This window comes from Condylura cristata, unplaced genomic scaffold, assembly GCF_000260355.1.
Source record: "Condylura cristata isolate star-nosed mole 26May11 unplaced genomic scaffold, ConCri1.0 scaffold00025, whole genome shotgun sequence".
Taxonomy (NCBI): domain Eukaryota; kingdom Metazoa; phylum Chordata; class Mammalia; order Eulipotyphla; family Talpidae; genus Condylura; species Condylura cristata.
The window spans coordinates 17,542,392-17,557,940 of NW_004567126.1; the positions used below are offsets into that span (position 1 = coordinate 17,542,392).

The following is a 15,549-nucleotide window of genomic DNA, read 5'->3' on the forward strand; positions in this document are numbered from 1 at the left end:
CTCTCCTGACCCGCCCGCTGCTCCCCTCAGCAGTGTACTTCGTCGATCTGCCTGTTCTGCTCCCCGCTCTGTCTCTGGTGCATCCTCTCACCCTCCGCATCTCTGGCCTGTACCCCAGTTCTGTACGAATAAATAAATAAATCTTAAAAAAAAACAAGAATTAAGGGCAGGGGCATCACCTTGACGGTGTTGCGGTCATTGATGAGAATCTGCTCTTCGTTAATGTAGAAGTAAACGGGAGAAATGATGGTGAGGTTGGGGGACGACCACTTGTCGAAGTTGATGATGAGCTGAAAGGAGATGTCGGGCAGTTTCTGGCAGATGGTGGAGAGCACGAAGGCGCAGTTGGCGGGGAAGCGGAGGAAGGCGCCGTCGAAGGTGCGGAAGACCCCGCCGCCGGCTGCCAGGCAGTAGGGCGTCTTGGTGCTGAAGCAGCCGCGCACCCCGTTCCGCAGCGCGCACTCCTCGTCGGACTTGCACTGGCGAGGGTCGCACTGGATCAAGTTGCGCCGGAAGCAGCGGCAGCGCCTTGTGCAGTCGCTGTTCCAGAACAGCTGCTTGGGCTGGAAGAGAGGCGCCTTTGGGTTACACTCAGGCTATTGTCGGGACTGGGACCCCTTTGTCCATTTGGACCCTCCCCTGGGCTGGGTTCGCCTGTCGTTAATGGGGATGGAATTTGCCACTGAGAGGAGGGAAGCTGCTTCCATTCCAATATTACATCAAGTCCATGTGACTCAATTGCCAAGCAAGCTGCAATTTAGTCTATTGGTTTCAATCAAGGACTTGGGAATCTCAGTGGCTGGATGGAAGAACTAGTCCATAACTCAGCTGAACGTGCAGCTGTTAGGGGAACTAGGTGAAGAGGGAAAAAGATCAGTTAGAAAATTACTCCAATATGTACCTGCTCCACTTCATGGATGAAATTTAAATTCACTCAAGAAAGAGAAAAGCAGCCGTTCAAATCTGAAATAGGCCTAAAGAAAGTGGTGGCCAGCTTAGGAGGAACTTTTGGTGATACTCACCATTCCAAACATTTCCCCTGTATCTAGTCTACTTCTAACTTACCTCTGCTGCCAGTACCTATTTTCTGTGCCCTGAAATGAGAGATCTAGAACTTTCTATGTCAGGAAAGCTTTAGGATCAGGATTAGGATCAGGGTAAAGAGAGAGTGTGAGATCAGGGTTTCAATCCTGGCCCTGCCATCGTCCATGAGCCATGGTGAGGAGCAGTGCCAACCTCCCAGAATGTCAGATTGCTCATTTCTAAATGGAGGTAGCGATAATAATGTCTTGCCAGGCAGATGGGAGAATTAAATTAAACCAGATGTGTGGCGCACACTTTCTGGAACAGCGTAGGCATTGAATAAATACTAGCAGTCAGATGATCAGGAGTTGCACAGCGATAGATAAAAGACCTTCTACAAAGTAAGTCCCCGAGTGGTAGCAGCTCTTATTTCCCATCTTGCAAATGATCAGACACAATGCTACTTGGTGGATTTCGTGCTCTTGATCTCACACTTTAAGGGAATTCCAGAGAACGGCTGGAAATGCATGGGGGGTGGGGGAGCGTGGTCCCAACAAGCAGATTGTGGTAGAGATGCGATGTAGAGAGTCAATGCACGGACTCTCTTAACTCATTGCTACACAGAGATGTGTCGACGGCACAAGGAGCCCTGGTCCCCTCTTTGGTCACTGTTTGCTGCTTTGACTATACACCTATCAAAACCCTGGATGTTAAATACAGACATGACTCATACTCAAGGGTAAAGAGAGAGTGTGAGATCTTCCAGGAAACGTTTCCTCAGACCAGTGCACTTAAAGATGCCACTGCTGAGTCCTCCGTCCTCAAAGTGAAAGGTTCTTGGACCAAGTCTTCTCTCCTTCCAGACCTATAAAATGTCCTGGTGCCCACACCCTCGGAGACTGCCTTCCCTCCTCTTATCAGATTTGCAGGATAATTGCAATGGTCTGGCCTCTCTTTGATAAGAAGTCAGGCTTACATGGGTGGAAAGAGAAAGATCACCTGATGCATGTGGCTATGGTCAAGGGTAAATAACTCATCTCACTGGAGAACTTGATCACAAAGCCAGCTTCATGATCACAAAGCTGCTCTCTTTACCTTAATTAACCTGACACCACCAGCTGGACGACTGCCTCCCATGCTAATAGCTAGATGTGTTCTCTCTTTATTTCCAAAGAAGTCTGTTGTATAAACAAGCCCCCAAGCAAGTTTGAATCTGGCAAGTAGATGTGGATTATTTGTTCTGTGCATTTGCTGCTTCTTAGATATAAGCTGTTGTCAAAACCCACTGACTTCCTGATGAAAAGTAGATAATAATGTTTATAGTACTAATAGCTGCCAAGAGCTATATTGGGCCTTTCCTGTGAGTTCCAAGCGCTTTTAGATGCATCATTTCATTAACATGCCTGGATATTTTATCTCCAAATGGGTCCTAAGAGAAAAATAAAAACAATAGCAAATACTAATTATTACCTGGCTAGGTGACAGGGAGTTAGACACCAGCACAGACTATTTCTACACGGACCCTATAGAGCTGGTATTATTAGTTACATTTCACAGATAGGGCAGCTGAAGCTTAGAGAAATAACACCATTTACTCAATGTCACAAGATCAGTGCTGTTTTGGCTAGGATCAAACCCATGTCTGGTTTCATGATGCCTTAGACCCACACAGGACCCTGTTGAGAGTGTGTGACCCACCTGGCAGAGGGCACATTTCAGCAAGTCCCCAGACAGGGCAGCAGAGATTAGACGAGTGCTTTTTCAGTTCTGAGCCTGGTTATGTTTTTTCCCCAGATTGTGAGAAAACTGAATTTATTATGATTTCCCCCTTCATGTCTGCCTTTTCCTTTCAAATAATCAATATTTCTAAGAACTAACTTCAAAACCTATGTCTCCCAAGAAGTCTCTGATTAGTTCTACTATTTTACTCTACTTTTCCTTGTCTTTTTAATGTAACATGGAAGTAAATTTCCCAGCAAAAACAAAATTGAGAGTGACTTCCACATTTATTTTTATTTATTCTCAGAGTAAAGTCATCTTTGTTGTTCTTGAACAAGTCAATGTATCTTTACAAAAGGGGGACATTATTTATATTTTGCCTAGTTTATTTCCAATTCAGACATTTTCAATTAGATTTTTTTAAATGCTGCTATTTTTTTCCATTGAAAATTGATTAGTTCTGCAGGGTATTATTTTTCATTTGTTGATTTTGGGTAAATGTGCTCTTGTTCTTTAAAGTGCTTTTTTTTTTTTAATTCCCTTGCATAGATTTTTTTAAGTTCCTTAGGGGAGGGACCATGCTTTACCAACCCAAACAATACCTCTAGCACAGTGAGCTCAAACAGCAGATAGTCGATACTGGCAGTTGTTAATGTCTCCCCACCATAGAAGGTGTTGATGTCATTTAAACAGAGAACGGGCTACAGGTTAGATGTCTCCTCTAGGCCAGACCTTTACTAGCTTCGTCTTGGGACACATAAAGACTACAAAGTACAATGTTTTGCTGAGTGACGGCCAGCAATGAACAGCATCGTCATCAGCTTCAGATTTAATCTCTCATTAGAGAGAAGCAGAGGGTGGGATGAGGGAGCACTGCACTAAGCAGTCTAGACAGAGCTCTCTGGGGACAGAACCAAGGTGACAAATGGCAATTGCAGAGATGGCAGCTTTTCCTCCCTCTCATGGGGCTCCGATAGCCAGAAGAGGGAAGGTCACGCCTCTACACTATATTTTGCAGTTAAAAATGGCCTTAGCTAAGACAGCTACAAATGTCAGCTGCACAGTCACCCTAGTTCCAAATTGTAGCCACAGCAGAGGCTTCCAGATTAAGATTTACAGGAGAGGAAATCAGAAGGACCTAGAGAAGGGCAAGACGGGGAAAGCAATGGGAATGCCAGTGAGCAGGGGAGGCGTCGGGTGGAGAGAGGCCTTGCCCAGGCCCAGGAGGGGGGGCAGGGAGTGCCGGTGTGTGTCCAAACCCGACACTCTGCAAACAGGAGCTTCACTCCCTGTTCGGATCGCCTGGTCCCTGTCCGGATCGCCTGGTCCCTGTCCCACCTCTTTGCATCTTCCCCCTGACTGGGCTGAGGGGTCAACGCAGGCCAACCCCGTGGGCTGAGAGAGGGGTTCTGATGTGTGGCCAGGGGGCACCGCCGGGCACATGGAGGTCGTTAGGGGGTTCTCATGTGAGCGTTCTCATCCGCTCTGCCTAGTTTTTGGAGGTCCTCTATAACCTGCTGCCTTAACCCCACTTCCCATCACCATCACACACACCTCAACTTTGGCCGTTTCCCATAGGACGGCTCCCTGTGGTGTCCCGGACTCATCCCTGACACTGAGCTTCCTTAACTCCTGCCTTTCTTCATCGTCTTAGCCTATCCGAATTCCCATCTTTTAATTCCCAGGTGGAATCCCACCTCGTAGTATTTGCCGTCGGAGTAGCAGCCGCAGCTGTGGGGCAGGATGCAGCTCCGGCCGTTGAGAACGTAGCCCGCGTCGCACTGGCAGCCCTCCATGCAGTAATGGTTGCAGTCGCTCTTGAGGCGGATGGCGGCGCACCGGGGCTGGCACACGCCCACGCAGCTCTCGTAGTGGCTGTTGGGAGGACAGGTGACCGCTGCAAAGAGACACAAGATGACTCGCACAGCTGCGGATGATCAACAGCTTTCTCCGGGTCATGCTCCCCCACTTTGGGAGACGGGGGCCTGGCGGACAGGGAGTCTGTCCCCCTGTCTTCATGAAGACCCTCTCTGCTCATGGAAAGGCTCCATCCGACTTACCACTGCTTGAAGGAAGGGAGCACAGGGCACACGGAGGTCCTTAGGGGGTTCTCATGTGAGCATTCTCATCTGCTCTGCCTAGTTTTTGGAGGTCCTCTATAATCTGCTGCCTTAACCCCACTTCCCAACACCATCACACACACCTCAACTTTGGCCGTTTCCCATAGGACGGCTCCCTGTGGTGTCCAGGACTCATCCCTGACACTGAGCTTCCTTACCTCATGCCTTTCTTTATTGTTTTAACCTATCCAAAGCCCATCTTTTAATTCCCAGGTAGAATCCCAGCTTACTCATAAGGTTGCCTGACTCATGCCATGGACAACTCACCGTCAACTCACAAAGTTTGCAGAATTTTTTCTTAAGTCTGTAGGTTACCACTGGTAACCTTCTGAGAAGGTGATCATGGACTGTGTGTGTGCAGACTGACCTATGTCAGATGCTTCTATGGAAGACAGTTAGGAGAAGAGGCTGGGCACTGGAGTCAGCTCTGAGACTGGAGCTCATTATTCAGTCTTTCTGGGCTTTTACTCCTTGTTGGTGAAATGCAGACACTCACGCACCCAATACAGGGCTTGCTGGGCAGGATTAGATGAGTTTGTATGCTCAGTATGTAAAGTTCAGTAAGTGTCAGCCAATCGTTAAAGACAGGCTTGCTCAAAAATTTTATAGAAGCTATTATTTTATAAACGTATATGAAAACACAACTCCTATTATGTGAGAACAATCACTCTATGCCATCTAGAGCATGTACTTGGTGTTTATTTAATTTTTAAATTATCCAACGGTGGCCCTCCCTGGTGGCACAACAGGTTCGGAAGCAACACAGCAGGCTGGCATCAGCCGCTTCAGTGTGAGTTGGATCCCCAGCCCCGGAGGTGATCCATGTAGCATGGCAGACCTCTCCTATCCCGCTTGCTGCTCCCCTCAGCAGTGTACTTCATCAATCTTCCTGTTCTGCTCCCCACTCTTTCTGGGGTGAAGCCTCTCCCCGCCCCTGTGGCTTGTACCCCAGTTCTGTATGCATAAATAATTTTTTTTCATAAATAAATATTTGAAAAATATATCTAATGGTTATAATCGACCTTTTGAGTACATACATTGAGGATTTTAGCACCTGTGTAGATTCATATAACCAATACCATAATATGCTATAAATATTTTAAACATTTAATTTAAAAGATAATACCTGCATGGGGAGAAAATGCAAACCAGGTAAGTAAAAGTGCAATGAAAAGGTAATCTGATAAAAAATTATAGCCAAATCTTCCAGAAAATTTCTATGCAAATACAAGCACCCAACTGCATATGAATCCCACCCCCACCTTTTCATAAGTGGGAGCATAATATACATACTTTTCTGCTCATTGCTCTTTCATGACAATATTTCTTCCATTTAGCCTTGAATTACTGTTTTTGCACTGCTGTGTGGTGTGTATGTTTGATGTGTTTATGATGATGCTGCAATGAACTTCCCTGTACATATATCTTTGCCCTCATGAGTAAATGAATCTGTACAATAAATTCCTGAAAGTAGAATTACTGGATCAAGGGGTATGGGCACTTAAATTTTTAATGGATGCAAGTGAATTGCCTTCTTAAGAAACTGTACCGATTTATCATCTTACCAGACTACATGAGGTTTATTTTCCTATGTCCTTACTAATTGTTAATCACCAATATTTTTGATTCTTGGAACTCTGAAAGGTTCAATGTTACATCTACAAGGGTTTACTGTGCATAATACAGAGAGAACTCCTAAAACTCAACAACAAAAAGCCTAAACCACCTTTTTCAGGAATGAGCAAATGACATAAATAGATATTTCTCCAAAGGAGATACATGAAATGCCAATGACCACATTGAAAATATGTTCAACATTATTAAACATCAGAGGAAGCAGATCAAAGCTACTATGTGTCACCACCTCCCACCATCAGGATGGATAACATTTAAAAAGAAATAATAAGTGTTGGCAAAGATGTGAAAGAAATCAGAACAATTTGCCTTACTGGAGGGAATGTAAAGTGGAAAACAGGATGACAATCCCTCAAACATTTCAAAACAGAATTACCATATGATCTAGCAGCGCCACTTCTGGGTGTCTCAGAGAATTATTTATACACCCATACTCATAGCAACATTAGTCACGATAGTAAGACATGGAAGCAACCTAGTGTCCACCAGCGGGTGAACAAATAAGCACAATGTGTACACAGTCATGCATTGCTTAATGGAGATATGTCCTAAGAAATTCATCATTGTGTGAATGTCATAAAGTATAGTCAAGCAAACCTAGATGGTATAGCCTAGCACAGATGTAGGCTCTATGGTTTGGCCTACTGGGACTAACCTTCTATAGTTAGTAGTCACTGTTGACAACAACCAAAACATTGTTAAGCAATGCATGACTATGTACATTTGGTGGAATAATACTATTCAGTCTTAAAAAGGAAGGTGATTTTGTAATATATTTCAATATGGATAACTTAAACATATTATACTAAGGGAAATAAGCAAACTATACCATAAAACAACTCTGATTCCTTTTATATTAGGAATCAAAGTGGTTATGTTCATAGAGACAGAAACTAGAACAGTGGTTGTCAAGGACTGGGGGTGTGGATGAAGCAGGGAATGAGGAGTTACTGTCTACTGGGGACAGTTTCAGTTTTGCAGATGCAAGGAGTTCTGGAGGTGGACGGTGGTAACGGCTGCACAGCATTATAAGTGTACTTCCTGCCATGCCACTTACAAATAGGTAAGGAGGCCCTCCCTGCTGGCGCAATGGGTTAAGACTCAGCACTGCAAGGTAGCTACAGCCACTTCAGTGTGAGTTCAATCCCCAGCCCGGGAGCCAACCCACATGGTGTGGCAGACCTCTCCTGACCCGCCCGCTGCTCCCCTCAGCAGTGTACTTCATAGATCTGCCTGTTCTGCTCCCCACTCTGTCTCTGGTGAAGCCTCTCACCATCCCTGCACCTCTGGCTTGTACCCCAGTTCTGTATGCAGAAATAAATAAATCTTTTTTAAAAAACGAGTAAGGTAATAAACATCAGTGGTGTGTATTTTCCTACAATCAGAAAATTTGAGAGGACGTGCTACATATGCTATATTCTTAGTTGGCCATCTTTCTCAGGTTAATCATCTTTTCATTTGCTTATAGTCATTCATGTGTCTTTTCTCTGAACTCCCTTTTCATGTGCTTTGCACATTTTATGTTGTCAAAAATTTTTCTTATTAAATTAGAAAGGCTTTTTATAAATTAAAAATAGATTTTTGTCTGTCGTGTATTATTACAAAATTGCTCGCCGTTTTTCTTTTGACTTTGCTGCCTTTTTTTTTTTCCTTTTTGGGGATATCTCTTTTTCTTTTTTCCATTTTCCAATGTAGAAATTAAAATGCTTAAAGTGGTCAAATTTATCTGATTTTTTCCCTTATAGTTTTGGGTATTTATCTTTAAAAGACCTTCTTTGATTCCCAAACAGAACTTCTTTGTTTTCTTCTAGTACTTTTTTTTTTTCGATTGAGTTACAACTGGCATGCACAATTACATTGGTTTGAGGTATTACAATACAATGATTTGATATTTGTAATCATCTTCTGTATACATTTATTGTAACTTGAATTGTTATGTTACATCTTGATTCAATCTGGATTTTATTTTGGAGGAAAGAATGAAGGAGAGATTTAACTATTTTCTCTTGTTAGCTTGTCTTTTGCTCCTTTCCTGATTATTGAGAGATACATTTCTCTCAGTGATTTGAAATGCCATTTTAAAAAATAATAGTTTATTTTTACATCATTTTGTGCCTTTTCCCATCTCAGTTGTAATCCCCATGGGCTTCCCATCACCAAATCACCCCCCCCCATGTTTGATCCCATCCCCCACTCCACCCCCATAAAATATCTCTGGTATATAGTTGTTTATTTCCCCTCCCCCCCCCCCCCCCCCAGGTCCTTTACGCTCCTGCTATGAGTGAAACCATCCAGTATTTTTCTTTTTCTTTCTGGCTTATGAAATGCCATTTTTACTATTACTAATGTGTTAGTATTTGAGTCTATTCCTAGACTTTGTCACCTTTCCATTGGTCCATCTTTCTGTCCATGTGTCAGTATTGGCTGAAGATCTTACGATGCACTTTAAAATCCAGGCAGAGACCCTGATTTAGTGACGGCTGTTGTTTAAAGTGTGCTGCTTCTATTTCCCCAACCAGATTATAAACTCCGTATTTTGTGCTTGTGATTCTCCAGTGGCACCCCAGATAGTGCTGAGACCATGACAGTTGGTTCATAAACATTCGATTCCCGAGGAGAAACTTTAAAATTTTCTACACTTAAGTAGTAACAACTATGACTGATGTCCACTCTTCATGTGGATTTCTACTGTGGTCACAGGTGTGTCTTTTGCTGTGACCACTGACTTAGCCTAGGGGAGGGCAGGATACACCCATTTGCCTCATTGCAATTTACTGCAGTATCACGGAATGGACAAGGCACTAGAATCGACTGGTTTGAGCCTTGGTTCTGCCACTAACAATGTCTCTGTGGATTGGTAGCTTACTCTCTTTAAACCTCTGTTCCTTTATCTCTGCAGGGGAGGGCATAATGTCTTCCACATCAAGCAGATGTTCAGCTAGAATGAAGCATAGTTTTGCAAGGCATGTAGTACAGTGCCTGGAACTCCAGCGATGGTACCAGCACAGTGCCTGACACTTCTGCTATTAGTAATAGGGACAGCTGTAATGGCAGGAGCAGTCATTTTTAAGAAATCATTCAACAAGAACGTATTAAATTTGCAGAGAAATGCATAAGAAAACCCCTGGTTGCCAAATTTTGGACATGGATTCTGAAGTGGCAAAAGCTGGCTCTGCTAAAGGGGACCCCACTTGTTCACCTACCCTACACTGACCACAGGTGCCAGGCACTGGGCACCTGGTTTGTGAGCCCTCCTCAGAAAGAACTCTTACAACGAGCTCATGAGACTGTGAGAATCTCCCCAGACCTGGTCCCCCAGCTCTCTACACCCTCTGCAACACCCAGGGGCTCCCCAGCTCTCCAGGTCTCCCTGGCTGACAGAGTCAGAGAGGCAGAATCACACAGTGGGGAGACACAGTCTCTGGATCTGGAGTCGCTTTCCAACTCACCCAAGCCAAATGGGAAAAGTGACTTAATTCTCTGAACTTCGGTTTCCTCCTAGCAGAGGGCGCTATGAATAACACCTCCTCCACAGGGCTGCTGAGAGGAGGGCCTGGCACAGAATCAGAGCCGAGTAATATCATGCTTTCATAATTTTCATCTCTTACTGTACTCTCACCCCCAGCTCAGGGACTTTTATTTAGCTGCCGTCCACCCCCGACTGAGCGACAGGGAGCTGACTGAGATTTAAGGAGGGGTTAATAATTAAGACAATTTACCTGCCTTCCCCTGTAAGCCTATTTGTGCAACTTGGGTGAAGAAGTATTCCGATGCATTTAGAAATAAGGTAATTGTGTAATAAATTATCCCATTGATAGGAGCAGCCAATACCATTGAAGAACAACACATTCTACCTTGTAACCAATAAAGCGTAAGTCGAACGGGCAATTCTGATTTAACTCTCTGCTAAAAGCACTATTTCTCTGTGTCAACACAGGTATGTTGAGTTGCTGGATTCTCTGTTGAAGGGGAAGGCGGTGTGAATCTTGCCCTCACATCTCTGAGGTTACAGTCTCGTCAAAGGGTGACAGCCACATTCAAGACAAGCTTTCTGGATCACGTTCTCTGTTCTCTCAGATCAATGGCTGAGCCCAGACCCAGTCTTCGAAATGCAAAGGTAAAACTAAGTGCCTCCATCAAACTGCTGAACATGGAACTTCCATATGACCCAGCAATCCCACTCCTAGGTATCTACCCAAAAGACACAAAAACACTGATTCAAAAAGATACCTGCACCCCCATGTTTGCTGCTGCTTTATTTACAATTGGAAAAACATGGAAGCAGCCCAAATGCCCAAAAGTAGATGACTGGATTAAAAAGATGTGGCACATATAAACAATGGAATATTACTCAGCAACCAAAAAAAAAATAAACACATGCCTTTTGCAGCAACATGGATGGAGCTGGAAAAGTTCATGCTTAGTGAAATAAACCAGAAAGAAAAGGAAAAATACTGGTTTCACTCATAGCAGGAGTATAATGGACCAGGGGAGAAAATAACAATAATAATGAGCAGCTATATAGCAGAGACATTTCATGGGGGTGGAGTGGGGAATGGGATCAAGAACAGTGGGGGGAGGGAAGTGCACTGGTCTGTGGTGATGGCACACGGGTGATCTGGTGATGGGAAGCCCACAGGGATTACAACTGAGATGGAAAAATGCACAAAATGATGTAAAAATAAGTTATTATATTATTAAAAACAAAAACTAAGTGCCTTGGTGTGCCCACTCCCACCCACCATCTTTAAAGTAGAATGTTTTCTTCTGTTTTTAGCTTTCCAGTCACTCCCAGCCCTCCTCGCCATCCTCTGGATTTGCCCCTGTCCTGAAATACCAAGGTCGGGTACTTCAGTCCCTGTGATGGGGCCCTCATGCTGGCAAGGCTCCTACTGGTGGCAGCTGGTGGAGCCAGTGGTGGGGCTCATGGCCAAAGGTGAAGGGGAACAGGAGTGCCTTGGAAAGAGCACCCCATTGCTGTGGGCAAGCAGCAGCCAATGTCTGAGCAGAACTTTGAGGAGAGAAAAGGAAAGGGTTTCTGCTGGAGGGGAGAGAAAATCATCTGAAGTCCTCTATCTTTTAGCAAGTTCTGACCGGAGAGGGGGTTCTCATCCTTGGAAATAAGGTTGAGGGGTTGGCCACCTCACTCCATCTCCTTCCTATGAGTGACCAGATTTAGGACCCATAATTTAAGGTGAGAATTCCTGCCATGGCCTCCTCTGAAGCAGCCCTTCCCGGTGGGCCCTGCTCTCCGCTGCTCAGACGAGTCTTCCACACACCGCCATCCCCACAGGCCAGGGAGCGGCAGCCTCTGTGGCCACGCTCCCGAAAAGCAGAAAGACCCCATAGTTGGTCTCTAAAACAATTTCCCCATCTTGTACCATTTTCAGCCCCGGGGTGCAAACCCTGGTTTTCTGGTAAAGAGAAAGGCGAGTTCTCTTGCCCCACAGTGCTGGCCAGAGTATCCAGAGTGACTCTGGGGATTTATCCAGGCCCTGACTTCAGTAAGGTGAACTGACTTCACTGAAGTCACCAGAGGCCAGTTAGCCTGGGCAGTCACCCCACTGGCATCATCCTCTCAACCACTTACTGAGACACTGAGCTGGGGTGATATGGATTTGGCATGTTTTCTCTCCACCTCCCCAGTTCCTCCTATGCTGCCCCACTATCCACCAAATCCAATTATAAGGAATGTAAATGATCTGCTTGAGCTCAACCGCAACACTATTTCTGGTTTTTCATCCAAACCACCCTTTCCAGCATGGAAAGGGAGTTTATGCTCCGGGACCCCCCACTGGGTCACTTATTGGGAGTTCTGTACTTTCAGCCTCAATTTGCTGCCTTTGCACACAGTTGTGCCGAAAAGAAATTTGCTGCAGCTAATGAGATTTGAGATGGAGAAAAATAGACCAAACCAGACTGGCCAGAGACCAACGGTGGGTTTTCTTCCCAATTTTTCCTACGTGATGTACTAAATGCAGGCAAATTATTCCAGGGTAGCCTATGGCTGGAAAGAATGAGCTTTGGGGTTAGATCAAATCTGGTTTTGCCACTGAGGATGTATGACCCTAGACAGGTTACTTAACTCCTCTGAGTCTCAGTTTCTCCTTGACAAATTGGGTTACTGAGGAGAAAATGTGAGATAATGTTGATAAAGCGTTTAGCACTGAGCTTGGCTCAGAGCAAGCCATTAATATAACAACAATGCATTTAGCATGCACAGTGCACACTGAGCTTTCAATTACCTAATTTGATACCCCTGATGTTTCCGTAGCAAAAATGGTGTGGGCAGCACAGAACAGGGAGAACTTGAGAACCAGGGAGAAACGGTGTGATGCACCAAGGTCTCACTGATCCTTAAGGCCAGAACAAGACTATGATGCAGGGGCGTGTATTCCTTTTTTGAGGGCTCCTCATAAACACAAGATCAACATAAGCCATACAGGCACTGAGAAAAACACCCTTATCTAAAGAAAGCTTGTCAATGTTCAGCGCCCCGTGAGGTCCTAGCAATAGCTAACCTACTAACTCCCCTTCCACAGTAAGGATTTGTTAGGCTCTTACTACACACTTGCTGAGGCCAAACCCACACCTGCCGCTCTGTGGTTTTGATACATAACCTTATGTCATCCTCGGAGCAGCACAAGATTGATCAGCACTAACCCCACTTCCTGGAAGTGGAGACTCTGGGAGGTTACACATCTTGGTTCAGATAGCAAACTCAACGCCCAAGTGCATGTCCTCAAAGTGTTCTCCGTGACCTGCTCTGGCTTCTATGGAGCTGGAAGACAGGCCTGCCCGCACCCATCAAGATACAAGGAGAGAAGGGGGAGGACTCACAGCAGGACGTGTAGTTCCTCCAGCCGGTCACGGTGATGCCTTGCGTCTGGCAGGTGCTGGCATAGTTCTGCAGCCAGCTGCAGGCAGTCTGCACTGCACCCCCATCAATGCAAGAGTCAAACAGGCAGTTCTTGTAGAAGAAGGTGGGGTTGACTTTGCTGTGACACTTGGTGAAGCCAGCGTTCTGGCTCGGGATCAGGCTGCAGAGCTGCTGGAGCTTGGAAAAGCCGTCCACCTTGGCACAGGAAGGGCAGCGGTCCCCACAGCCAACCTGGCAGAAGGTGTCTCTCTTCACCCAGCTCTGCCCAAACTCATTGATGCTGGAGGCCAGCAGACCCATGGGCATCTCCAGGTCGTCCTCAGGATTGCCATTATAGCGGCCACACAGGCCGTGAGTGTGGTTCTGCATGGTTCGAGGGATGGTGATGGACAGGAAGGTCTTCCAGTCATACACAACCTTCAGGCCAAAGTCAGTCTCCACCACCACATGAAAGCCAAAGGAGAAGATGTTTATCTTCCCTTGTCCCAGCTTCAGCGGCAGGTACAGCCGCTCGTTGTTGACCTGCCAGAGAAAGAGGGTTAAGTAGAGAAATACAGTCAGCCCAGAGACTTCCCAAGACTTCCCCTAATGATGAGCCTCAAGAGAGAGGCAGCCCAGAGGGAGGTTTGAGCAGGTTCAGCGCAATCTTTGTATTTAATGTCATTTATGTCAGTCAACTAGTATTATTAGGATGTGAACAGACTTAAATGACTATCTTTTGTGCACTAATAAACCTATTTATTTCACTGCCTTCTGTTTACTTGGCATTATTTCCCCCAGGAGTTCAAATTGTTTTCTCCAAGGTAATGAGAGGGTAATAAGAATTCAATTAAAGTCTAGACTAAAATACGCAAACCTAGAACTCCTGTGTTTCCACTTCTAGCTCTACTGTGGATTTATTTTGAGCAAGCACCAATTTATTAATTCCTTGGGATTTTTTCCTTCCTGAATAATGACTTGACTTTGCTGGTCCCTCTCCCTAGGAGGCCATTCTTCACCAATCAACCTCCCTCTCCTACTCCAGACCTTGCTCAAACGTCACCTCTTCTGTAAAGCAAGACTTTTAAAGCATGAGGTCGGGATGAATCACCCCCTCATCTGGGTCAGCAGAATGGTATTTATACTCTCTTGCATCCTCCACCTTTGGGCAAGATCCGGCACATGTGTCGTGCTACTGAAGCACACATCACAGCCTGCCTCAGATTGTGGCCGGTGCCTGCATTTCTGTATTCCTAGATGATGATCAACTTGAGGGCAGGAAGGACATTTTATTGCACCCAGCACAATGCCTCACATTGAGTGCACTTGACCTATGTAGACCACTGGACTCTGATGAGCCAGACCCCACAGTCCTGGTTTGGATGCCCAGTCCCACGTGGATAACAGCACCTGCAGCCAAGTCAGGGGGGAGTTTGGGCTTCCTCCGGCTCATTGTTTGACCCATAAGCCCTTTCCTCTTGACCTCCTTAATTGCTCTCCTACCTGAGTCCTTCCTGTCTTCACAGCCTCAGCTTTAGTTCAGACTGTCATCACCTCCCTCCTTGATGACTGCACGCTCTCCTGACCTGGAGGCCCACTCCAGCATCGCCCCTCTCCTTCACTCACTCCTATAGCTGCTGCTGCTGCTGCTACTACCACTACTACTACTACTACTACAGTATTTCTTAATGCAACAGAGAGCAGTGAATCCAATCCTTACAGTCCTTTTCACAGCGTGATAAAATGTCAGAGTCAGCACATCACACAGGCTCTCCAGGGGCTGGCCCCATTGACTTCCTCCACCCCAATGATATCCAACACCTGTGTGTCCCCAGTCATGCTGCTTCACTGTGCCATTTCCTTTGCTTCCAGGTGCACTAGTATTTTCCCTGCTCACACAGGACCCCCCCATCCTTAGCCGCTGTGATGGCAGCTATGATAATTCACAACGGGCCTTGGTCAATGAGAGCCACTTGGCCCAGGAGGTGAGGACCCCTCCACCCCACCCATCCCAGGGGCAGCCCTGTGCTGATGAGCACTAACCACACAGGGGACCAGCTGTGCATGCAGGTCAGTGCAGGCCCCTAGGCTGACCTTGGTCCCAGCTGAGACCACATCCTTACTGAGCTTCTTCCCCTCGTGCTTCCCTCATTTCCCAAGAGCCACCTCAGGATTTGCTCTGGAGTACTGAGC

General features: G+C 45.8%; 1 protein-coding gene across 1 annotated transcript in view; it reads right to left on the minus strand.

Moving 5' to 3' along the window:
* Positions 1–15,549, minus strand: part of TECTA (tectorin alpha) — a 75,449-nt gene that overhangs the window by 17,597 nt on the left and 42,303 nt on the right. Inside the window, exons 12-14 of the mRNA XM_012729955.1 lie at positions 13,338–13,899; positions 4,440–4,639; positions 180–563 (exon numbers count right to left, since the gene is read on the minus strand). Of these exons, the coding sequence (XP_012585409.1) occupies positions 180–563; positions 4,440–4,639; positions 13,338–13,899 (1,146 nt within the window). The remainder of the gene's footprint in view (positions 1–179; positions 564–4,439; positions 4,640–13,337; positions 13,900–15,549) is intronic.